General features: G+C 39.7%; 2 protein-coding genes and 1 non-coding gene across 3 annotated transcripts; all 3 read left to right on the forward strand.

Moving 5' to 3' along the window:
• The first annotated feature begins 385 nt into the window (after positions 1-385).
• Positions 386-3,956, forward strand: mrps2 (mitochondrial ribosomal protein S2). Its single transcript, XM_031317601.2, has 4 exons — positions 386-588; positions 825-941; positions 1,048-1,168; positions 2,963-3,956. The coding sequence occupies exons 1-4, from the start codon at positions 387-389 to the stop codon at positions 3,507-3,509; spliced, it is 987 nt and encodes a 328-aa protein (XP_031173461.2). The 5' UTR covers position 386; the 3' UTR covers positions 3,510-3,956.
• Positions 3,957-8,736: 4,780 nt separating this feature from the next.
• On the forward strand, positions 8,737-8,839 carry LOC116063057. Its single transcript, XR_004108165.1, has one exon. It is a non-coding gene; the product is annotated as a small nucleolar RNA SNORA17 (small nucleolar RNA).
• A 3,864-nt stretch (positions 8,840-12,703) lies between these two features.
• Positions 12,704-20,859, forward strand: dipk1b (divergent protein kinase domain 1B). Its single transcript, XM_031317799.2, has 5 exons — positions 12,704-13,672; positions 14,641-14,775; positions 18,395-18,502; positions 18,780-18,956; positions 19,042-20,859. Exons 1-5 carry the CDS (start codon positions 13,607-13,609, stop codon positions 19,852-19,854), a joined length of 1,299 nt encoding a protein of 432 aa, XP_031173659.1. The 5' UTR covers positions 12,704-13,606; the 3' UTR covers positions 19,855-20,859.
• Positions 20,860-22,874: the final 2,015 nt, after the last annotated feature.

The following is a 22,874-nucleotide window of genomic DNA, read 5'->3' on the forward strand; positions in this document are numbered from 1 at the left end:
ATTGGTTGGGGTTAGGCATTTGACCTCGAGTGGTTAAGGTTAGGATAGCCGATTGGTCAGGGGATAGGACCTGTACAAATGGGGTTACGTTACGGGGAATTTGGGACACTAAACTGCACGTATACCGTTAAGTTATATATTAAGGAGATTCACCAATATATAACAATACATGGAGAAAGTTAAGTTCACTTGTTTGCTTATTTGCACCCTATTCTTTAAAACTCAGTTTGGATTGTCCTGGACAAGATAGATGCCATGAATTCTTCTCGATACTACAGATGTTGTTTTTGTAAGAAGTGTCATCTTTATTGCCAAACATTTGAGTTATTTTTAGTTACTCGTTTGTTTTTGTTGTTTTTTTATAGCTAAACAACATGAAATCGTTCATGTCAGTTGTGTTGCACATGTTTTTCAATAAAGTTGTGAAGTTAAAAACAAAATGGCGTCACGGGTATTGTAGTTTATTATGGAAAACTGTCACGACGGAACGGAACTTTACGGCAGTCAATGAACTACAAACACGCAGTCGCAGTTTGCTGACCTTCTGTGGTACTCAAGCAAGCATGGCTGCCCGGGCACTGACAAAAGGTATCTGCTCATAATAATTTTTAAATTGTCCGACAGAAAAATGTTGTCGTCGGAATATGTTGGGTGCATGGAACACAATTTTGTGCCAACAGTTGCGGCATGCGTGTAATCCTAACTGACAAATTAGCCATTCAGCTTACAGCCAGCGCTTGTAGCTAGCTAGATAGCTAGCAGTATTAGCTTGTTACATGTTGATGTCAGATGTTTAAAAACCGATATTTGTGTTTGATATTTAGGGCTTTGGGGGCTACGACACTCACGGCTTGTTACAGTCGGACACCCCTGTGGTGGACACCAGTATGCTACTGCAGCGTCTATCAGATCACCCCAACTCCAAATTGATGATGCTACAGGTAAGCTAACGAATGTTAAACTAGCAGGAGTGTGTGTGAGTTAGCTAAGTTATGTCATTGTTGGTTTTCTCCAGACCTGCAGCAATGTTATTTCTTCTACATACAGAAAAAGTAATAAACCAGCCACTCGAGAAGCCGGACTTTTTCCGTGTGTCGGAGCTCTTCTCGGTGAAAGACCTGTTCGACGCCAGAGTGCATCTTGGCCATAAAAAGGGTTGCAGACACAGGTTGGTATTTAAATTCACACAGATCATTGACCAGTTTAACTAATATATGTCGTTGCTCTAATGCTTTGTCGGAGAGGGATTTACACTCGGTAGTGACATTGGGGTTGGAATTTTTAAGTCAGCCACGTACTCTCAAAACACACTTCAACACCAAAATACATTAAGGGATAAATTGGACCATTTGATTGTGAGAGATGACTGCAACAAATGGCTATTTTCATTATCAAATAATCCGTTTCTCTATGTCTATTGATTATTGTTTTGGTCTCTTAAATGTCACAATATATTAAGAAATCAAAAATGTCATTACAATTTCGTGTTATGTGTCATACATTAATTAACTTGTTTTGCCCGAAAACGTTCAGTTCACTAGCACAACAGAATATCCTCATTGAGAAGGCGGAACCAGAGAATATGGACCAAAACAATTAAGCCATGATCAGAATATTCACTGATTAATTCTCTGTTGGTCAACTAATCATTTAGTCAACTAGCTGTTTCATCTGTAGTGAAGGAAATTGATTTCTAACAGATAATACACAGTGCAGTCTGTACTTATTTAGACATGACCTTGTTTTGATTCTGTGCTCCACAACATTGATTTGAAATGACCTGAGACCTGTACTACAAAACAACTTATGCTGAACACCTAACCTGCTAACATACCCATGTTAGAGATTAGAGATCAACCGGTGTAAAAGCACCGCCTACTGACCAATCCACACTTGATTGATAACAGCGTCACCGTTCTTAGAAGATACGGTGGAGTTCGGTGCACGGAGAGAGAGAGAGAGGTGCGCTCATGAAAGTTAAAACATTTAGAGGCAGACAAGCCCTTTAACATTCCCTGATGGGTATTTTTATGAAAGATATAGATTTTCAGCGGATGGATTTGTGCCAGGGTTGCAACTGATAATATAATAGGCTAAAGCAACGGCAGTTTATGGAAAGCAGAAGTGTAATTATGGTCAGATCGTGTGCCTGACTGATGGGGAAGTGATATTGATAAGAGTTGTGATTTACGCATAACAGCGTCGGCTTTTTTTGCCAGCTTTCCTTCCTGCTCATGTTTATGTAGAATTATAGTTTGATCTTCTTATATAAAATATGCGGCTCTGGTAGATGTTTGCGATTGGTCATGCTGCGCATACACCGCCTCTTTTGTGAACGCGCGCGCCACTGGATTGGGAAACCCTGGGTTGACTGAACTAGTTGTTAACCACTGTCGTGACACAGGTTATGCGGGACCGCGGTAGTTAGGTGAAGCCGAGTAACTGAAAGAAATCCAGGGCATGTTGATCTTGATTTGTGGTACAGGTCTCAGATCCAGTGTATTGGAGTAAAGCTAAACAACTAAAAGTCAATGTACAATTACAAACTGTCCTGTAAACTACATCACTCCTGTCACTCTGTTTGCATAAAGTGACTTGTTATTTAGGATTTAACATATCTTTTTTCCTAAGCTTCTGTATTTATTGTGCTTTGCAAGTTGGAAATGTAAAATTACACCCAACAAAGATTTAAACAGTGCCACAATAAAGCCCTACCACTACCTTTTTTTTTTTTTTTTTTTTTTTTACATTAAAACGCATCAAGGGACTGTTGAGGGATTATCAATACTAGCTTTATGCACTAGTTAGCTTACCACAGCAAAGAAACGGAGCAGAGCAGAATATGGTGTGATAGAGTGACTGCTGACCAATCAGTAAGTCAATATTATACTGCTGTGTCTGAAGCACAGTAGGCTGCTGTGAGCATTTTGTTTAAACCTAAATTGAATTCTCTTTTTCTTAGGCTCATGGAGCCATACCTCTATGGCTGCCGTTTGGACCAAGATATAATTGACCTCGACCAGACTGTGGAGCACCTTCAGCAAGCCCTTAACTTCACCGCCCATGTAGCGTATCGTGGTGGCGTCATACTGTTTGTCAGCCGCCAGCGTCAGTTTGGCCATCTGGTGGAGAGCACTGCTAAGAATTGTGGGGAGTACGCCCACACGCGATACTGGCAGGGCGGCCTACTTACCAACGCCCCCATCCAGTACGGCCCAGGAGTCCGCTTACCAGACCTCATCATCTTCCTTTCCACTCTCAACAATGTATTTCAGCCTCATGTTGGAATCAGAGATGCAGCAAAGATGAACATTCCCACAGTGGGTGTGGTGGACTCAAACTGCAACCCCAGCCTGGTGACTTACCCTGTGCCTGGGAATGATGACACTCCAGTTGCCGTGGAGATGTACTGTCGCTTATTCAAGATGACTATCAACCGTGCCAAGGACAAAAGGAGACAGATGGAGCTACTGCACGGCCTGTCGGCACCCTCCACACCAAGCTCGTGACACAATATATTCTTAAATAAGAGACAATAAAAAAAAAAAATGCGTTTAAAAAAAAAAAAAAAAAAATTAAAAACCATCTACGTCTCCCCTTCATCATGCATCCTCATTCGGAGAAAAAAAATCCGATGCTAGTGGTTGGGACTGAGGCCACAATGCTGTCTTGTTTTAAGACTAAAGTTGTGTGTATATTACTCTTTAATGAATTCTGTTTCTGTGACATGGTCTTCTGGTTCTAATTTAACATTTTTCCTACAGTAGTTTGTCCAAATGTAACTGTTGTGCACCACTGGCTCCGACCAATGACAAGGACTGAAATTATCTTGACTATTAACACAACCTTGGTATAACATTAACTAAATCAGACAGCACTTTGTGTTGCTACTGGATTCATATTCACGGTCACAGGTTGTTGAACATAAGCTGAGTAATAACTAAATCCCTTCAAATGATTTCACAGTGTCCAAGTTTCCCTCTAATTTTTACCTCTTATGTCAAATGTTTCGGCTTTTTTGACACTGGTGTATGGCTGCTCGATTATGGACAAAATCATAATCACGATTATTTTGGTCAATATTGAAATTACGATTATTTAACGCGAGATGTTGCAATTATTGAACTTAAACAGTGGAAGAAGTTAAACAAATCAACAGTGAAAACACCTAGAACTGTGATATTCCCCTTAATACTTTTCCAGTTTGAACATTTTTGTTTTCATTCAGAATGTAGGACAAAATAAGAGTTTACTTGCAAAACGTAATGTGCAATTTTTGTGATCATTGGGAGCCAAAATCGTAATCGCGATTTAAAATTCTGATTAATTGCACAGCCCAACTATGGTGCATCCTTGAGGCCATGTTGGTACAAATTTTGGAAAACGCTGCTGAACTCGGGAAGTGGAAGTAGACTGAAATGGTAGTTTTTAAGCAGTTTAGTTATTAAATGTGCTGCAGCATGTCACAAAATGCTGGGAAGATTTGTAAAAATGTGTTCAAAACATTTAAAATACTTTCCAATACTTAAATTGTTAAGGCCAGTTATAATTTCCCTGACCCCAAACTTAGATCTTCAAATTGCTTGTTTTATCTAACCAACAGTTTAAAACCCAAAGATAAACCAACTAGCAGGATATCTCCCATGAGAAGATGGAAACTGAGAATGTCAAGCATTTTTGCTTGAAAAATTACTGAAACAATCGTCCCTCAAAATAATTTCAAATTTCCTTCCATTGACTTTGACTCATGGGAGCTCCATTTTGTATATTTCAGTCTATGTGAACATAATGTTCATATATAAAATTTCTATCAATATGCAAGAATAATAGCACGTTTACTGAACGTTAGCTAAATGGTGTTTAAGACAAATAAGATGGGCACTGTTCTCCAGAACGTTATAAAATGTACCTTAAAAGCAATTTCTAAGAAAACTTGCATCTTGACTGCAATGTAGTCATTTCTGTTAATCAGGTAAATGTTTAATTCAAGCTACCGTTTCTGATTGTTTTAGAAATCAAGAATCAAGATATGTGTTAGTGTCCTAGTATCATGTACTATAAAGCCATTTAGCTTTTTCACAGCAGACAAAAGTTGGTGGTTAGAAACAAACTCAGCTCAGCTGGAGTATGAAATGTTCTCTAGTCAGTTAGTTTATGAGCTTGTCTTCCATAACGTCCCTTACCTATTTAGTTAAAAAGCAAAATGTTTTAATGGCAACATCACGTATTAGAACATTTTCAAGGGAGTCACTGGTTTTCTAAAGGCAGAAGACCGTGGTATTAATTGCTGTATATAAAGCCTAGTACTCCACTTTTGGCGGTTCGCTTAAGAGATAAAGTTTGGTCGCTCTCGGATTCCGTAGTTGTACATGAAGTTTTTTTGTATCGACCTTCTCTGACCACCAGAGGGAAAGTGCTGGAAGGACAAAATGGTGAGTGGGAGTTTTATTTTTATCCATCAATGGTGGGAATATGTGACTAAAACACATAACCGTACATCATAACCGCTGTATTGTATTAAGTGATATGATATAATGTTGATAAAACACCAGTTTCACGTGTTTAAAGTTTTAAATGTTTACATATAGACTTCAAACACTGAATGTCTACTTACATTACTGTAGACATTAGCTGTGTAATGTTAATATTTGTATACCGGTAACTTTCATCACAGTGGTGCAGTCGAGGTTACTTTAGGATAAATGCTTGTTCCAAGTGGTGTTTCTAGTGTTTGGTTAATAGTTTCATGCTTTGCCTTAGCTACATGCTAAATAACAGGCTATTTTTAGTTTCAGCTTGTTCAGCAAGTTCATGTTCACGAGTGCATCACACGAGTTTGGCCTTACTTGATTCACTTTCTTTCAGGTCTTATCACAAGCTTAATTCTATCTAAATTAGCCGTATTTAGCAGATCTATCAACTGGTGGTATGTTAGAATGGGTGGGGCGGCTTGCCGAGCATTTGAAAGCTTGTCAAACCTGTAACTGTTATGTGTGCATGTTGGTAGGTGTCACACTCACGATCTCTCTCGGGTGATTAGTAAGGTTAAAGAAGTAACTTAGCCTAGTGTAAATATGTCCATAGTAGTATACATTCTTCTAGCCAGTGTGTTTAATTTAATGAAAATTGGGTTGCAACTAACTCTTTGTTTCTCTTGATTGATCAAAGTATATTTCAATCCACTATCACAGAAGACTGAGAAAATCAGAAGAAGAAACAATCAGATTGGAGAAGCTAGAAGCAGTAAATCTTTGCCAAATTATTGCCAAAAGAATAAATAATAATCAAAATGGTTGTTTAAGTTTTCTCTGTCAGCTAACCGTTGCAGCTCTGTATAAAATATGATCTACATTTAATATGTTAACATGAGTGGTTATTAATACAACAATTAACAGAAAATTGATGTAGTGGGAAATAAAATGTCAGCAACAGAAACATGTCATTATTTTCATTATTTGTCATTTGTGAAGAAGTAGGATTGAAATTATCAATTCTTTCCATAGTCAGTAGGCTACTGGCCTAAGCAGATTGTACATAATGGGTAAATTTTTTTTCTCATTTATGGATGTGGCCTTCAGCTCTGTCTTATGGATAGCAAATAATTGATGGACCGATGGACAATAATCTTTGGTATGTAAATATATATTTTACTGGTTATGATTTTGTATTGGGAGTACTTGTAAACATTTGCATCTGTCTCCTGATGTATTGCTCATTCTTGCAGGTACGTGCACAGACACAGCGAGAGAAGACGCATGGATTTGCCCCCATGAGGAAAGCTGACCTCAGATATTGAGATGACTGCGTTTCAGAGAATGGTAACTGCTGAACATTTACACTCTGTAGATTGCGTGAGGGTTAATTTTGCCCCTTGAGACGCAACTCTGGCTGCAGTGTCTCTGTTGTGCAATAAGTGGGCAGACAGTAAGTGACTGGCTCACGATTACTCAATTCCCCATGTTTTGTGGGCTTTGGGTATGGAACCGGGCCAGATACTTAGATTGAGTTTACCAAAAGGTTGATATATTCCCATTGAGTAAAACCTGAGTTACTTTGAGTTAGGGGTGCATGATATATCGAAATATCGTTATCACGATATCACGGTGCGCAATATGACATCTTAAGTGTCGTGATAAGTATGCAATATTTTGTTTATTTTGTGGAGCGCTGCGTCCCGTCCGTTGGCTGTGTGCCTTACTTGTGTTCAATTTAGAGCCCGCTTGAGACGCTATAATGATCATGTTTCATTGGCCAGTTACCGTGCCACTTGCACATGTTAGTGCACTTTAGCGCACGGGTCCACTACGTGACATACCCTATGGAGCGTACCATGTGACGTGTGTGCATATATTTCGACAGAGTGACAGTGTAAGTGAAGAAATAGATAAAGACAACTAAACGGAACGAATCAGAGAAGCGAAAGAATAGTTGTCCTGTTCTATGGACACGGTCGTTATTTATTTATTCATGTTGTACCAGTCCAATATGACCATCAGTTGAAATAAACCTTGTGTTGTAAAAAGAATAAAACTTGTTTTATTTGTTATTAATCTATTTGGATGTGTTTTCCCATAACTTATACATTTACATATGTTTAAAAATATCGAAATTAAAAATCGATATTGCAATATTCATAATCGATATATAACATTTTGTCAATATCGTGCAACCCTACTTTGAGTACATTTTTGTTGTTGCACTGAATCAGTTTTTGCCTGTCTTGTTTATTTTTTACGAGGCAGCTATAAGCCCATAGTTCCTGTCAGTTACACCCAAAACTTCACAGATTTCAAGGATTGGTTGGCTTACGTTTCTGTAATGAGCAGCTCCAGAATTGTTATAAAATGCATTTTGTAACAATGTTTTTTTTTTCCAGGATACTATGCATCCTGATAAAGTTCCCTTGGCCTTTGGAATTAAAATAGCCCCACATCATCACATACCCTTCACCATACCTAGAGATTGGCATGGAGTACTTTACATAAAATCATCTCTCAATGCAAATCAAACCAGCTATTAGGCTAACCGACATAAAACCATGCCAATCTCTAGGTATGGTGAAGGGTATGTGATGATGTGTGGATATTTTAATTCCAAAGGCCAAGGGAACTTTATCAGGATGCATAGTATCCTGGATCCATGAAATAACTGGCCTTTAAAAATAGAAATCTGCCTGCCTCTATGGGAATTTAACATAGGGGTGTACTCACTTTTGTTGCCAGCGGTTTAGACATTAATGGCTGTGTGTTGAGTTATTTTGAGGGCACAGCACATTTACACTGTTATACAAGCTGTACACTTAATAATTTACATTGTAGCAAAGTATAATTTCTTCAGTGTTGTCCCATTAAAAGATATTTTTTTAAATGTGAGAGGTGTACTCACTTTTGTGAGACACTATGTAGTTTATTATAAATCTGGACTGCAGCTATTCACATGAAGTACATCTATATTTTCAAATAGTCCTCTTTATTTTGAAAAAGACAATAAATGTGCAGTACATCCATATTTAAAGCTATTAAGACAATTTAAGAGGAATAAACCAAGAAGTAGGACCAACACACGGTTAACATTGTGTCTTGATTGTTTCTACCTCATATAGAGGACCAGTGTTCATCTTTTGATGGACCAGATAAAGCCGTGGAGCTGCAGCAGAGGTGCTCGGGAAGGTGAGAATTCATGCAGACTTGACATTTGCAGACTATTTGCTCCTGCTTTTCCTTGGCTCTCATCCAGCATGCCCCTTGAGGCGTTGCAGTCCAACATTTTGTTGAGCCTGTGTCATTAGGTGGCAGAGAATAAAAGGTCTACATCATCATCTGCATTCAGTACCTACAACAGTGGGGATTTGGATTGAAAGTTGTTTACCAACAGATCACTTTTTTGAAAGTTAGTAAAAGATTAAATGATCGTTGAATCTTGGGACAAGACATTTGAAGCCATCTGCAGATATGCATCGAGGACATGGTTGAAAGTGAGAATTTTGCATCTGACCACCTTTGAAACAAATGCTTCAAGACATTCCTGAACAATATTAAGGCATGCCTCGAAAAAAGCAGTAGTATACCTTTGTGATATCTTGTTGACCATATATTCAATAAAAGGTTAAATGTAATTGAGTCTCTTTTATTTAACTACACTAACACTGAAAAACATCAGACTAAAACACCTTTGCTGACTTTGCAACAGCAGTTGAAGTCGTTTACCCCCTTGACTATTTCTTTGAATTTGTAGTTCCTTTTAACTTATTTGCCAACGATTTCAAAAAAATCCTTTTGCAGTATTAAACCTAAAAAAAATGATATTCCTAATATTTCGCAGCTTGTAATTTTATTCCTTACATATCACAAGTTGAGTTAATGACTGTAGGGTTCGGGTTCATGCTATAAAATATCACCCTCTATTATATTATTATTATTATTATTATTATTAGGGGTGTACAATTCAGAAAATGTCACGATTCGATTTTTAGGCTCACGATTCAAAAACGATTTTCCATTAAAAAAACGATTCACAGTATGTAAATGTAGTTACTTTTCCCGTGTGTGTGTGTGTGTGTGTATATATATATATATATATATCCCTTAGTACATTTTCTATAGGATTTTCTATTTAGTTTATTCAGTATCTTTTATTGTCCATATTATTCATGTGTTATTTACACCCCTAATTATTATATTTTGTGAGGTCATATCTGTGAAAGTTCAACACCAAACCAGAAGGAGTTATATGACATATATAGTAGTTCATCACAGGTAACCTACAGTAAATTGATTTATCAGTCACTGCTGTTTATGTTTCACTTTGCATACTTAGTACCACTAGTGCAGTGCCTGCTTAAAACATGCCTGTTTGGAATGACCTCCTGTATCGCTGCTTGCAGCTTTCTCCAGAACCATATGTACCCTGAAATACCTTACAGAAGGACCCCAAAGCACTTCATATGCAACTGTAGGCCTATACTACTGACTTACTGTGCACTTGTACTTCAGAGGAAAACATTGTACTACTACATTTACCTGACAGAGAACATTGCAGATTCAGATTCTACTCACAAAATATCACAATTAAAATACAAAGCATTAAATATCCAGCATTCTATTAGAGTAGACAATCTCTACATTGAAGTAGCCTACATTGTGCTGATAATGCCTCTCTTTTTACTTTTAACTAAACATTTGGAAGCAGAACTTGTACTGTGCAGTCACAGGCAGTTTGTGTGTTTTGTATTACTTTTTTTTTTAAAACACTCAACCAGCCGTACGGCTGTGGCTCATGTAGAGATTCAGCGTGTCCACCTTTTTTTTATGTAGCAGTCACACACTTTGGTAGTTATAGGCGATGTGGCCCGGTGAGAGGTAGATAATCAAAGAAGTAATCAAGGTGTCATTCTTTATGAGGATGTGAAAAAAAAACTGACAAATGACTTGAAATATACACTTAACTTGCCCATATAGGCATATATATACGATATGTTTACCCTTTATTTAAATGATTTACAAGTTCTCATGTATATAGTTAAATAAAGGGTACAGGAGTACATAACCAATGTGTTAAAGACAGTTACATGTTGCTTGTGTATTTCTGAATACCACCTTAGGCAGAGTCATCAGTCTGAGTTGAACATTTTGAACTCTGACAGCAAACAATTAGGAAAGAAAAAAAATGTATTTTCAAAGCAGACATGAAGTAACAATTTTAGTAAATAATGCATTACATTTTTATAATCATGAAACTAATTAGCGTGTGGGGGCAATTTGGAGTGCCCAATTGCTGCATGATGGATTCGAGGAATGTGGGAGAAACCGGAGCATCCAGAGTAAACCCACAACAGACTCAGAAAGGACTGGTAATCAAACCATCACCTTTTAGCTGTGAGGTCACACTGTTGATCACTGTGGTGGCCAATAGAGCTCAAGACCTGCTCCGCATCTAGGTAACCTGCTGCTCCATTGGTCTCTGGCAGCGTTGAGGAGAAGGTAATCTGGGCATGAGCCAGGACTTGAGCTCTTTTAATAATAAAGCAATACATAATACTGGAGCAATTGGGAGCTCTAAAAGGTCAATTTGGTAATGTAAAAATGAATTGGGTGAGGCAAATGAGACACATATGTTAGTTTAACACTAACTCTAATGTACAGGATCTTCTTACTTAGTATTTTGTGTCATTGGGTTTTATTTTTGACGTCGTTGGGCAAAATGTTCACAATAATCTTTCAGAAAGTGGTCTGAGAGAAAACTCGACCTTTGCACATAGTGGCCCTCATTTATCAACCTAGAAACCAGCGCAGCTATGAGCGCAGAAATCATCTTACGACAGGCTTCACGTGTGATTCATGAAACGTTCGTATCACACCAATCAGAGCGTAAGAATGGTCGGACATTGATAAATGCAGCGGCTGGAAAAGATCCTAATTTAAATATCACGCCCCAATATATTCTGGGTTTTGAGGCCTCGCCCCTATAATTTACGACATGGCGAGACGTAATCCGGCTAATATACGGCACTTTTCAGAGGTGGAGATGGAAACCCTGATATCTCAGGTTCACTTGCACTAACGTGTAATATTTGGCAGCCTGAAAACTGTTATTAAAGGCTGTAGAAAGAATGCGGAATGGAAAGAGATCGCTGATGCAGTCAACAGTGTTGCCGTGGTAAATCAGACTCCAGCTGAAGTTTATTTAATATACAGGTTTATATTGTAATCTCTTAGGCCTACATGGTGTAGGCCTACCTATATTTAATTAAACACACCGTAGCGGAGTTTATGCAGTGTCTTTTATTTTACTCGCGTTTTTTTTTTTTTTTTTCATCGTTCACTTGTGGCCATTAACGACACTTTAAAAGAGAAAGGAAAACCTGAAGAATAAATAAAAATGTTGTGCATCATGTTTCCTGTATTGAGTATCACTGCCAAACATAACACTATACTTTTTAAAGCGAGGAATAATATCCTGTCTCATTGGTATAGCCCCAGTTGGGGCTGTGCTGGACACTGCTCTCTGGGCATCGGGTCATCTGGCTCCATCTCTACATTTATGGCACCCTGTTTTCCTGCGTGATGTTGTGCAGAACCCCACAGGCTAAAACAATGTTGCAGACTTTTTCTCCCGTGTATAGTAGGGTAGCGCCCCCCCCGCTGATGCAAGACAGAGCCATCTGCCCTTAATCAATCTGATGGATCGCTCCACCGTGGTCCGTGCGCGTACGTGTGCACTGTTGTACCGGCGAATAGAGGTCCTCTAAAAGAGCCAGATCTCCCAGTGCTGATAAGTGATCAACTGATGACTTCTCCTTCTCCTGTTAAACTGATTATATGCTGCACCGCAAGTCCACACTGACTCGAAAACTTGCGTACACGAGTTCAGACCAGACGTGAGATTTTATCGCAGCCTATACGCTCACGTTCAAATTGATAAATCCCTTGCTTTGCGTAGGAATCGGCGTACGCCCGTCCTACGCCTGTTTTAGGTCGTACGCACTTTTCATAAATGAGGGCCCTTGACTCTGTATTCAGGGTTCAGAAATTCTAATGTATCCGTCAAGGGAGACTTTGGTCAATCACAGGTCATTAGATAAGATAGAGAGAGCATTCCTATTGGCTGTTCAGCGCATGCATTGCCCGTGCGACTGAGGGGAGAGGGGGGGGCTGCAGGAAGAGGTCTCACTCTACTTCAAATTCTAGCAGGGCTTTTTTTTGTTGCATGTACCCACTGCAGCTTTAACTCAATCAGCAGAATTTCAGTTTGAGTTGGATATTTATCCTACAACTTAGCAAATCTGAAGAGAGATCAGCAGAAATGTATAGGCTAATTAAAAAAATATTTTACTAGATGATCACTAGCTTCAAAAGGTGGCTGTCCACTGATTAAAATGTTTTGTGGCAACAGGGACAAACGATTTTCTATTGGCCTTAATGTTTTTTCTTTGCACAAGGCACGTCTAGAGAGGGTAAACATATATGTATGTAAGGGTGTAGGATGTGCTGTTGACTTGTGTTTTAGAGACGGACAGTGAAGCACAGGCGAGATTTATGTCGGCGGTATTAAAACATTTCACGGCTGAGAGATCCCCCATCTTTCCCTTTAAAGGCGTGCAGTGATGAGTCGCTGGGAAACAGAGGCTGTATGCTCATCGGGAGACCCACTGTGTCACATTGTTGTTTAATCTGATGAGATAATAAAAGACGATGCATTTATATTAAATTGGATTTGCCTGTGATCGCGACTGGGCTCTGAGGAGGATATATTTCATTCTGGGGTAAAATTGAGATTTTCTGGCCCATTTGGTGCTGAAATGTGAAATCGATCAATTTCAAGGACGTCTTCCTGATCTTTTTCTTTTTTTTTCTCCGGCTAATGATTTGTGTTGAAAAATAGGATTACGAAACCATCAGGTCAGATCCTGTGTTGTGTCAGCGCCGAGGCGTTTGTTGCAGTAGCCTACAAACAAGCTGAAGGAAACAGGATGGCATATACGCTGCGCTTTATAATCAGACGTGGGTTTTGGTTACTTGCGACGCATGGCGTAGATTTGCCGTAATGATGTGATCAGACTGGGATCCGTGGTTTCTCGCTGCGCTACCTCCGAACAGAGTCGCTCATAATGCCGAGGGCTTTGCGGAGACTGCTCCATTTGGTGCTGTTCTGCCCTCTGTCCAAAGGTCTGCAGGTATGTATGGAGTGCGTAATGTCAGTCTGCCTTTGTTGCTATTACACAGCAAATTACCTGCATGCCAAACAGGTCAATATGTGTCCAGTCCTACATGCATCACAAAATGTCGCGAGTCTTACAAAAAAATGTAAAAAAAAAAAAAAAAAAAAAAGATGGTGCAGATCAATAAATGAGCTATCTTTGTTTTATTCTTATTGAGGTCAAGTGACCAGCTGTTCATTCATATAGCCTATTGTTATTGTTATGTAGGCCTCAGTGATGGAAAGTAAATCAGTGGCTTGCCTACATTATTCGGGTACTGTAGCCCACTTAAGTACAATTTACAGGTAGGCTTGTTATATGCTTCTACTAAATTTAAGATGGAAATATTATCTATGAGGTGTTAGCAATTCAGAGACATTTCTCCTTTAAACTTCTCAGATGGTTTCATTTAGAGGTATTATCCAATATTGTTCATAATAGGAAAGATTACAGCGAAGTCCAAAAACTGAATACAGAATTTTGTCATAGAATTTTGTTTGTTTTTCTTTCCATTAATAATCTCACTACCCCTCAGATTTATGTACTCTATGTTGTGACCCTTAGATTGGGGTCTTGACCTCCATGTTGGGAACCACTGGACTACACTACATCATAAAAACTGGCTCCGCCGCGACAAGATGCAACAGTGAAATACTGCTTACACATTGATGCATCAGTATTAACAATCCAATAATTTAATAATATATCAGACAAGGGGGGGCTTTTTTACAGCACAAATACTTTAACTTTTGATACTTTTAAGTACATGTTGGCCTTCTTATTTCACCAATCAGATACCGTAGTTTTATCCTGAGGTCAAGGGGCCTGTTCTTTCAATCATTGTAGTATAGGCCTATTTGTATTCTCAGTTGTCATGTCTTCTAGGCTAACTGTGTGTTTTCTCTTCTGCTTTCCATCCATCCCTTTCCTCCCACCATCCAAAGAGTCGTCTCCCTGCCATTAAGGTGAAGTACCTTCTCCTGGTATGGCTGGGCATCCTCATCGCCAGCTGGGTCATCTACATGCAGTATGCATCTTACTCTGAACTCTGCCGTGGGCATGTGTGCCACATGGTCATTGTAAGTAGTCTCTCAATACGCCAATTTCATGACTTCATCACTGTGATGAGGGTCAGGATGCTACAGAAAGGCTTCGTATACTGCTGTACAACTATCTCCGTCAGTGGTCAGGCTTCTTTATTGATTAAATATTATGTTGCTGAGTTACATGGTTAATTTGTGGGAACTAAATTTATATTATGGTTTCAGTTTACGTGGAAACACACTGGTGTGTAAAATATAAGATCCACATAAAAAGTCCATTATTGGCCACTGTGGCAACAACAAATCAAAAGACATGATTTAGGCAGTTCAGATATGATGTTTGTAAAATGTTGTTGAGATGCAGGGGGGAAAGTTTTTGCCGCAAATTCAAGATAGGAGAAAGCTGTGATAGCACACATGCAAGTCAATACAAAATTGATTTGGTTTGAGTCGAGGAAATCAATATGCCATGCTGTATGTTTCATGAGTTACTGGGTGAAAAACAAACTGTTATTATATGTAATTCTGGCACATTTTGTGATATTTCTGACTATGCTCGGGTGGATTTGAAACTAGCTTATTTGTTGTTGCTACAGCTGTGTCACAGATCTACAGATAGTCCTGAGGCAGAAACAGAAGAATACAGGCTACAAGATGGAATAAGACAATAATGTTCCAGCTGATGCAGTGAAATGCTTAAATAACATGCAAGAATTCACATCAGAGCATGACAACGGGACAGGAGGATTGTCTTTTGAGGAGAAGAGGGAGGCTGCTTGGGTTGGCCTCTTCCTTCACTCATGTCCTTTGACGCTGGGTAAAGATACAGCCTATAGCTGAACTACTCTCCTGCTGTGCCCAGCTGTTTCCAGAGCCTTTGGCTGTTGAAGAACAGAAACAGGCACTGACATTTAAAGAGACACTGAGGAACACATTGGCGATTAAGAAGATAACTACTCAGGGTAATTGATGAAAAGATCAATGATGTAACCTCATCATACCAAATAATCAGATTTGCACAACAGTGTGTGTGCCTGTGTTGGTATTGTGAAAGTGTGTGTGCCTCAGTTTTAGACATGTGTAATCAATAAAAACCAATACAATTACAGGGAAGCATTTCATGACACTAGAATTAGCTCGGACGAGGTGGGAACTTTTGTTGGGTACACAAAGGATTTTGATTTGCCTGTTGCTGCTTTGTATTTTGGTGACATGTCATTACATGAACTGGGAGGAGAGGTGCAGTGCGGAGGTGTGTCAGTAGATATCTGGCAGTAAACTCCTGTTATAGAGAGAAGGATTACCAGGATTTGTGCCAGCTCAAAAGTAAACATAGAATAGAATAGTGTGAGACAGTCATGTTCTGTGCTGTTTTCCTCTGGCTTTGCATGGCAAAGAGGCATGTATACTGGATGTATAGTAAGTGATCAGGCTTTGCCATACTGCTTCAGGGTTTATTTAGCACACACCACAATAAATAACCTACACAAGTAAGAACAGTGGTAGCATGGGAATCAATCAATCAACATTTATTTATATAGCACTTTACAGAAACCAGCAGGTATCCAAAGTGCTTTACATCAGGAACCGAGAATAAAACAACATATACAATAAAAAGAATGAAACATAGAAAACAGTAAAAGCAGAAAAGGTTACACAGAAACAGGAGAGGGAAATTGTCACACCACTACTACATATTAAAAGCCATTCTAAACAATGAGGTTTTGAGTTTGGACCTAAAAAGAGCTACATCTGTAATAGTGGCTCAGGGGCTAACTTGTTTCAGAGTCTCGGGGCAGCAACTGCAAAAGCCTGATCACCCCACCGTTTATACCTTGATCTAAAACCAGTTGATTTGAAGACCGCTATGACTGGTTGTGCTCACACAGGGTTAAAATCTCGGACAAATACTCTGGGGCCAGGCCATTTAAGGCCTTGAAAAGAAACAATAAAATCTTAAAATCTATTCTAAAATGCACAGGGAGCCAATGTAGGGTGTAGAGAACAGGAGTGATGTGTGCACGTCTAGATGTATTTGTTAAAAAGCAAGCAGCAGCATTTTGCACAAGGTTGAAGGCGTGAGATGGAGGTCTGATTCAGACCAACATAAAGAGCATTACAGTAATCCAACCTAGAACTAATAAAAGCATGAATGCATTGGTATAGCTCATCACACATCCATGAATGATCTTAAAGGAACAGTTAGACATTTTTTGGCAATGCCCTTATTTATTTTTCTTGTCGAAAGTTAGATGAGAAGATCAATACTACTCTCACTAAATATGAAGCCATGGTCAGCAGCAGGTTAGTCTATATCGACAACGTTTCATTTCCGCGATTGTTCAGGGGCCGCCGGAAATTACGTCGGATGTCCGTCACCTTCAGCTTTCTTTGTGTTGGCGATTTAAACTCTGGTCGATTTATGAGGACTGATGGTTGACTGCTAGCTAGACTATCTGTCCAATCTGAGTTTTCTGTTGCACGACTAAAACAACCTTTGAACGTACACACGTTCCACCAAAACAAGTTCCTTCCAGAGGCTATTTTGCAGAGGCACCAATCCCGGAATGCCGTGTGGACTAACCAGACCTCTCTCCGCAGCGCTGTGGAGGAAGGTCTGGCAATGCGTAACTAGCAGCAGGTTAGCTTAAATGGGCTGAAATTCTGGAGTCTCCTGGCAACATGAAGGTGATGACGAGATTCCATGAAGCCACTGAGCTTTACCGCTGTAAACCAATGTTTGTTTTGACATGACATATTAGATTGTGTGCTTTAGAGGTGCTGGTAGGCAGATTGTGTTATCTTTGAACAGAGCCAGGCTGTTTCTCCCTGTTTCCAGTCTTTGTGCTGAGCTAAGATAAGCTAAGCTACCCGGTTGCTGCCATATTCACCATACAGTACAGAGACTGGTACTGATCTTCTTGTTGAAGCATAGTCAATTTATACTTGTTTGACTGCTGTACATGTTTTATATTAATATATAAAACTCCAAATAGGATGTCATTACTATCCTTTACTCTCGAGTGCATCACTGTGTATATGGTTATTGCATTGCTTTACAGGAAATTGAATTGCAGTGTATTAAAATTATAGTTATTAATATATAGTTATATGTTAATACTTTAAAATGTGCTAAGATACAATTAATCATTTATGTATATTGAGATACAAATAGTCTTATGGTAAAAATTCCATCGCAGCTGTGGCACAGGTGGTAGAGCGGTCATTTACCAATTGAGAGGTCGCCGGTTCGATCCCTGGCCCCTGTAGTCCCCTGTTGAGTTGTTCTTGAGCAAGACACTGAATAGCTCCTGATGCTGCGCCATCAGTGTGTGAATGGAAGTCGCTTTTGATAAAAGTGAGAGCTAAATGAAATGTAATGTAAACTCAAACACATCTACATGTAGTTTTGTGGGATTATTATGCTAGTTAATTTGTTGGCCACTGTAGTAGTATGTACATAAAAGCACTAAAAGGCAGGTTTGTTCTTTAATCAGTTCCTCTGGGTTTTGGCCATGTATAATATGCCGTAAGCATGTATGGATAAAGGAAGAAAACAAATCTTGAAATACTTGATGGATGAACGAGACACTTGGAGCATTGACCTTACCGTTTCCTGTGTTTAATGTATTGCATTTCCTGTTTCCTTCTGCAGTGCGATCACTACAGAAGGGGCATAATATCAGGCTCATCCTGCAAGGCACTGTGTGAACAGAGAACCCTAACCCTGCAGCACTGCATGTCCACCTCATCTACTTATCAGGTACAATAAACACACACTCTGTACACACACCCACAGAATACATTTGGCAAAAAAAACAACCCACTTCCAAATCAGGCACGCTTTGCATGTATGTTAATAAAAACAACCAGAGTTGTACATTTAAAATAATGAAGAAAGTGGAAGAGGTTGTATTTATTCTTTTAAAATATAAGCATATCACCCTAAGGCCTTTGAATATTCAAATATTCAATATTCAGCTTCTATTAAATTTGATGCCTGTATTTAGAAATGATTGTCCCATTTGTTTTACTTGCAGGTGTACAGTGGACTGTGGAAGGAGAGACCTGTTGTGATCAAGTGTGGGATTGAGGATCCAGTGAAGATTGATGGGTCTCCAGACTCTGTACTGCGACAGGAGATGAGCTTATTTGACAAACCCACTCGTGGAACTTCTATGGATGAATTTAAAGAGATGCTGCACAGTTTCCTCAAGGTATTCTTTTTCAGCAATTACACCATATAATATATCGGAATATATACTTTAATATATATCACCATACAATACTTCCTTCTTGCAGACTAACCTTGGTGAGCAGCCATCTTTGAGCACCTTGGTGGACAGGGTCATTACCCTGGCTGATGTCAACCAGGATGGCAAAGTGTCTCTAGCCGAGGCCAAGTCCATCTGGGCTCTTCTCCAGATGAACGAGTACCTCCTGATGGTGGCGCTGCAGGAGAAGGAGCACACCCCTAAGCTGCTGGGTTTCTGTGGAGACTTGTATGTGACAGAACGTGTGGCCCACAGCTCCCTCTACAGGCTAGAGGTGCCTCATTACCTGCAGGCCCTGGTCCCAGAGGCCCTGAGCACCAACCTGAACCATTGGCTCGCACCAGCCTGGCCCCGCAGGGCTCGCATCACCATCGGCCTGCTGGAGTTTGTGGAAGAGGTCTTCCACGGGTCCTATGGGAGTTTCCTAATATGTGATGCCAGTCCTCGCCATGTGGGCTACAATGCAAAGTACGACTGCAAGATGGCCAACCTGCGCAGCGTGGCATCAGAGGCAGTCGTGCGGGGATTTTTGAGGGGACGGCGATGTGAGACTAACGCCGACTGCACCTATGGCCGGGACTGCACGGCCACCTGCGATCGACTAGTGAAGCAGTGCAACACCGAAGTTTTACAGCCCAATCTTGCAAAGGTGTGCGTGCTGCTGCAGGATTTTCTGCTTTTTGGAGCACCTTCAGACCTCCGAGGGGATCTGGAAAAGCAGTTACGCACCTGTGTGACACTCAGCGGTCTGGCAAGCCAGATGGAGGTGCACCACTCACTAGTCCTCAACAACCTGAAGACATTACTGTGGAAGAAAATTTCTAACACTCAATACTCTTGAAAACAGGTTGTGATTATCCGTCCTGTACCTCTACACAATGAGCGAATTAATACATGAACATGAGGAGTTTTTGCTTATGAAGCTTTGCCAAATGTCTTAGAGGGTGGTCGTTATTAATGTATTTGTACTCTACATTGACTGTGAATAGCAGGAAACTGTGAAATAAGGAAAATACAATATGAAACAGCAGATGAAGAAGACTATTTCTTACTTTTGTTTTCCAATGCATTATTTTTAAAAAGCACATTAATCTGTTTGGATATAATATTCTCAGGGCACTGCCTATAACTTTATTCGTAAAACAATCTGTGAGAAAACTGAGTTTTGGAAATAGTTTATAGAATACTGTTTTGTCTATCCCTAGAGAGTCAGAATGTCAAATTTAACACGTGATCATTTTTGTACAACTGTAAATATTGGTGGAACTCCGCTGTTTCCTGTGTATCAATGAATCTCCATGTGAAGCAGAGATAAGATACAAATAATGGATGGAATAATACATATACACAGTACCACTGTCCCTCCTGGTATTGATCTGATATTGACAATGTATTTAAATCCACCTGAACAGACTGGACTTGTAAATGATCAGCAGATATGATTACACTTCTAATCCATCAATAAACATAAGTTGTTTAAACTAATTTTCAACTATTGTGAATAAAATTGCATGTATCTAAACTGGGTAGCTGGTGTCAGGACAGAAGAAGTCAAAAGTCCAAAATTGGAGAAGTCAGGCAGATGTTCTCTTAGAAAGTAGAAGTAGATCACCTTTACTGACCTTTTAGAGCACTCAGTATTGTATATGATTGGAAACTGGTATACCTTTCATTTTCTCCTTTACAGGACCAACATTTTTGTCATAATTCATTTTGAAACTATGATTTTTTGATTCGAGACACAAAAAACATCTCATTTTTAGTCAGCTTTTGCGGCTAGAATTGGTCTTATGTGCTATGTCGTGATATAGTGGCAGTTTCAGCAAATAAGTTAAAAAGTTACTTACTGACTTACCTCAATTTTGCAACTAACTACTAAAGCTTTTTGTATATAATTGTTGGCATGATTTAGAGATAATACAGCAGTGTCGTCTGTTAGCACTCAACTCATTTCAGAATAAGAAACATTTGTTGTTGCTGATTAATCTAAAGTAGACATGCTGTTCTTTGGGTGTGTTATTTGTTTAAAGTTTAAGTAAAACTGTATTAGTTCTGAGTTAAATTTGTCTTGAGACACATCTACAGGAATAATGAAATGGCATTGTTCATTTATTAATGTGCATGTTGAAGTTAAAGTTCACTGCACTGTAGATGCCTACAGACGTCTGTATGCAATGATGTGGATGTATGTGTTGGATGAGGGCAAGTATGTGTCGAGGAATCAAGCAACAGATCTGTGCTGTTTGTGCCCTGTGGGACAGTGTCTCGTTGACTGTAGGCATTTCCCTCCCTGCCATGAAAAAAGGGAATTTCTGCATCAGTTGTCCTGTTTGTCACAGGTCCTGCCCTGGTTCTTTTTGGCACTAGTTCTGGATCTACAATAGGTTCTCCCTTGAGTCTGTATGGAACACGTTCCTCAAATGATCTAGGCCCGGCCAGGGACTTTTGCAGCCTCAGATCCCTTTTTACTGTAGACCCTTTGCTAGTCCTCCTGACTGGCCCCAATTTCTTGGCAGCTGCAGACCCTCTCTTGGGTTTATTGTGGTAGGGGCAATTATTCGACAGGTAGATACACAACTGCCACACCCTTTGGTTGATTTTTGTCCCTGCTTTTGTTTTGAAACTTGTGGAGGAGCTTTCATTTTGATAGGTGGAAGTACTTGCCTTGTAGATGGTATAGACTGTTTTGTGTCCTTTTGAGAGGGAATCCTTACTGATGATGTCTTAACTCTCTCTTCACGTGGTGGTGGTGGTGGTGGTGGTACTGGTCTTGGTTTCTCTTAAGCAGTTAGACCCACACTCTCCTGACGCCCGGGAATCCTGACTGAAGACACTCTCTGTATCCTCCGTCTCACCTCATTGGGAGGTGATACCATGAAGGAGGCAGAGGGTGTACTGGACATTCTGGATGTAGGTAAAGAGTCATCTGCAGATGGTTTGGGGGCCTTTGTCCTTTTGTGAGCCTTTTGCAAGAAGACATTCTCTTCAAAAGTCAATAAAGGCCAATAAAAAAGAAATGAAAAACCATGGCTATGACCCCGCTGTTTTTTTTTTACAAACATGGATATGGATACAATACATTGATCGGTGTATTCTAATGAACCTGCATGTGACAGAAAAAGCTGTCTTGTTTTATTTCACAGTTTGTGGGTTGGTAGGGACTCCAGATACCCAAATGTGCATGATCTGTCCTCTTTAAGAGTTTAAATAAAGGCCAAGAAATGAATCAGGCTTGATTTATCCATATGTTAGCTACAAAGGTGTGCCTAAATATATATATATATATATATATTATATTTCAAAATATATGTCACTTCTTCTACATATCGATGCCTAAATCAAAATACCTATCTGACTTACCCCTGCTCCTGATACCGAAAGGCAACCTCCTTGGTATCTCTTGATTCGTCATCCCTGACATGTGTCATTTGATGCACATGTGGAGACAGAAATTCTGGGATGTCCTCTGGCTGTGCTAGGAGTGCTGCTCTGGACATGCACTTCAGCAAACCTTTCACTCCATATGATGTGAAATCACTAGCCGTAATCTTTGATTTGTATGTATGACCATCCTCACCTGAAGACAACTCACACTGGGCAAGTAATTTGGCAAAGTGTGCGGATTGTGTGGTTTGTTCTTCAAGCAGGAGGGAGCAAAATTCCTTTCTTGTGCCATGGAGGGAAGATTCTGTTAGTTGATTCCATGTTACACACACACACACACACACACACACACACACACACACACACACACACACACACACATCATCATCATCATCATCATCATGTAATTGCAATATGTATTCACAGTAGTTATTAACAATGGGTGTCACACACACACACACACACACACACACATCA

The sequence above is a fragment of the Sander lucioperca genome, chromosome 14, assembly GCF_008315115.2.
Source record: "Sander lucioperca isolate FBNREF2018 chromosome 14, SLUC_FBN_1.2, whole genome shotgun sequence".
NCBI lineage: Eukaryota > Metazoa > Chordata > Actinopteri > Perciformes > Percidae > Sander > Sander lucioperca.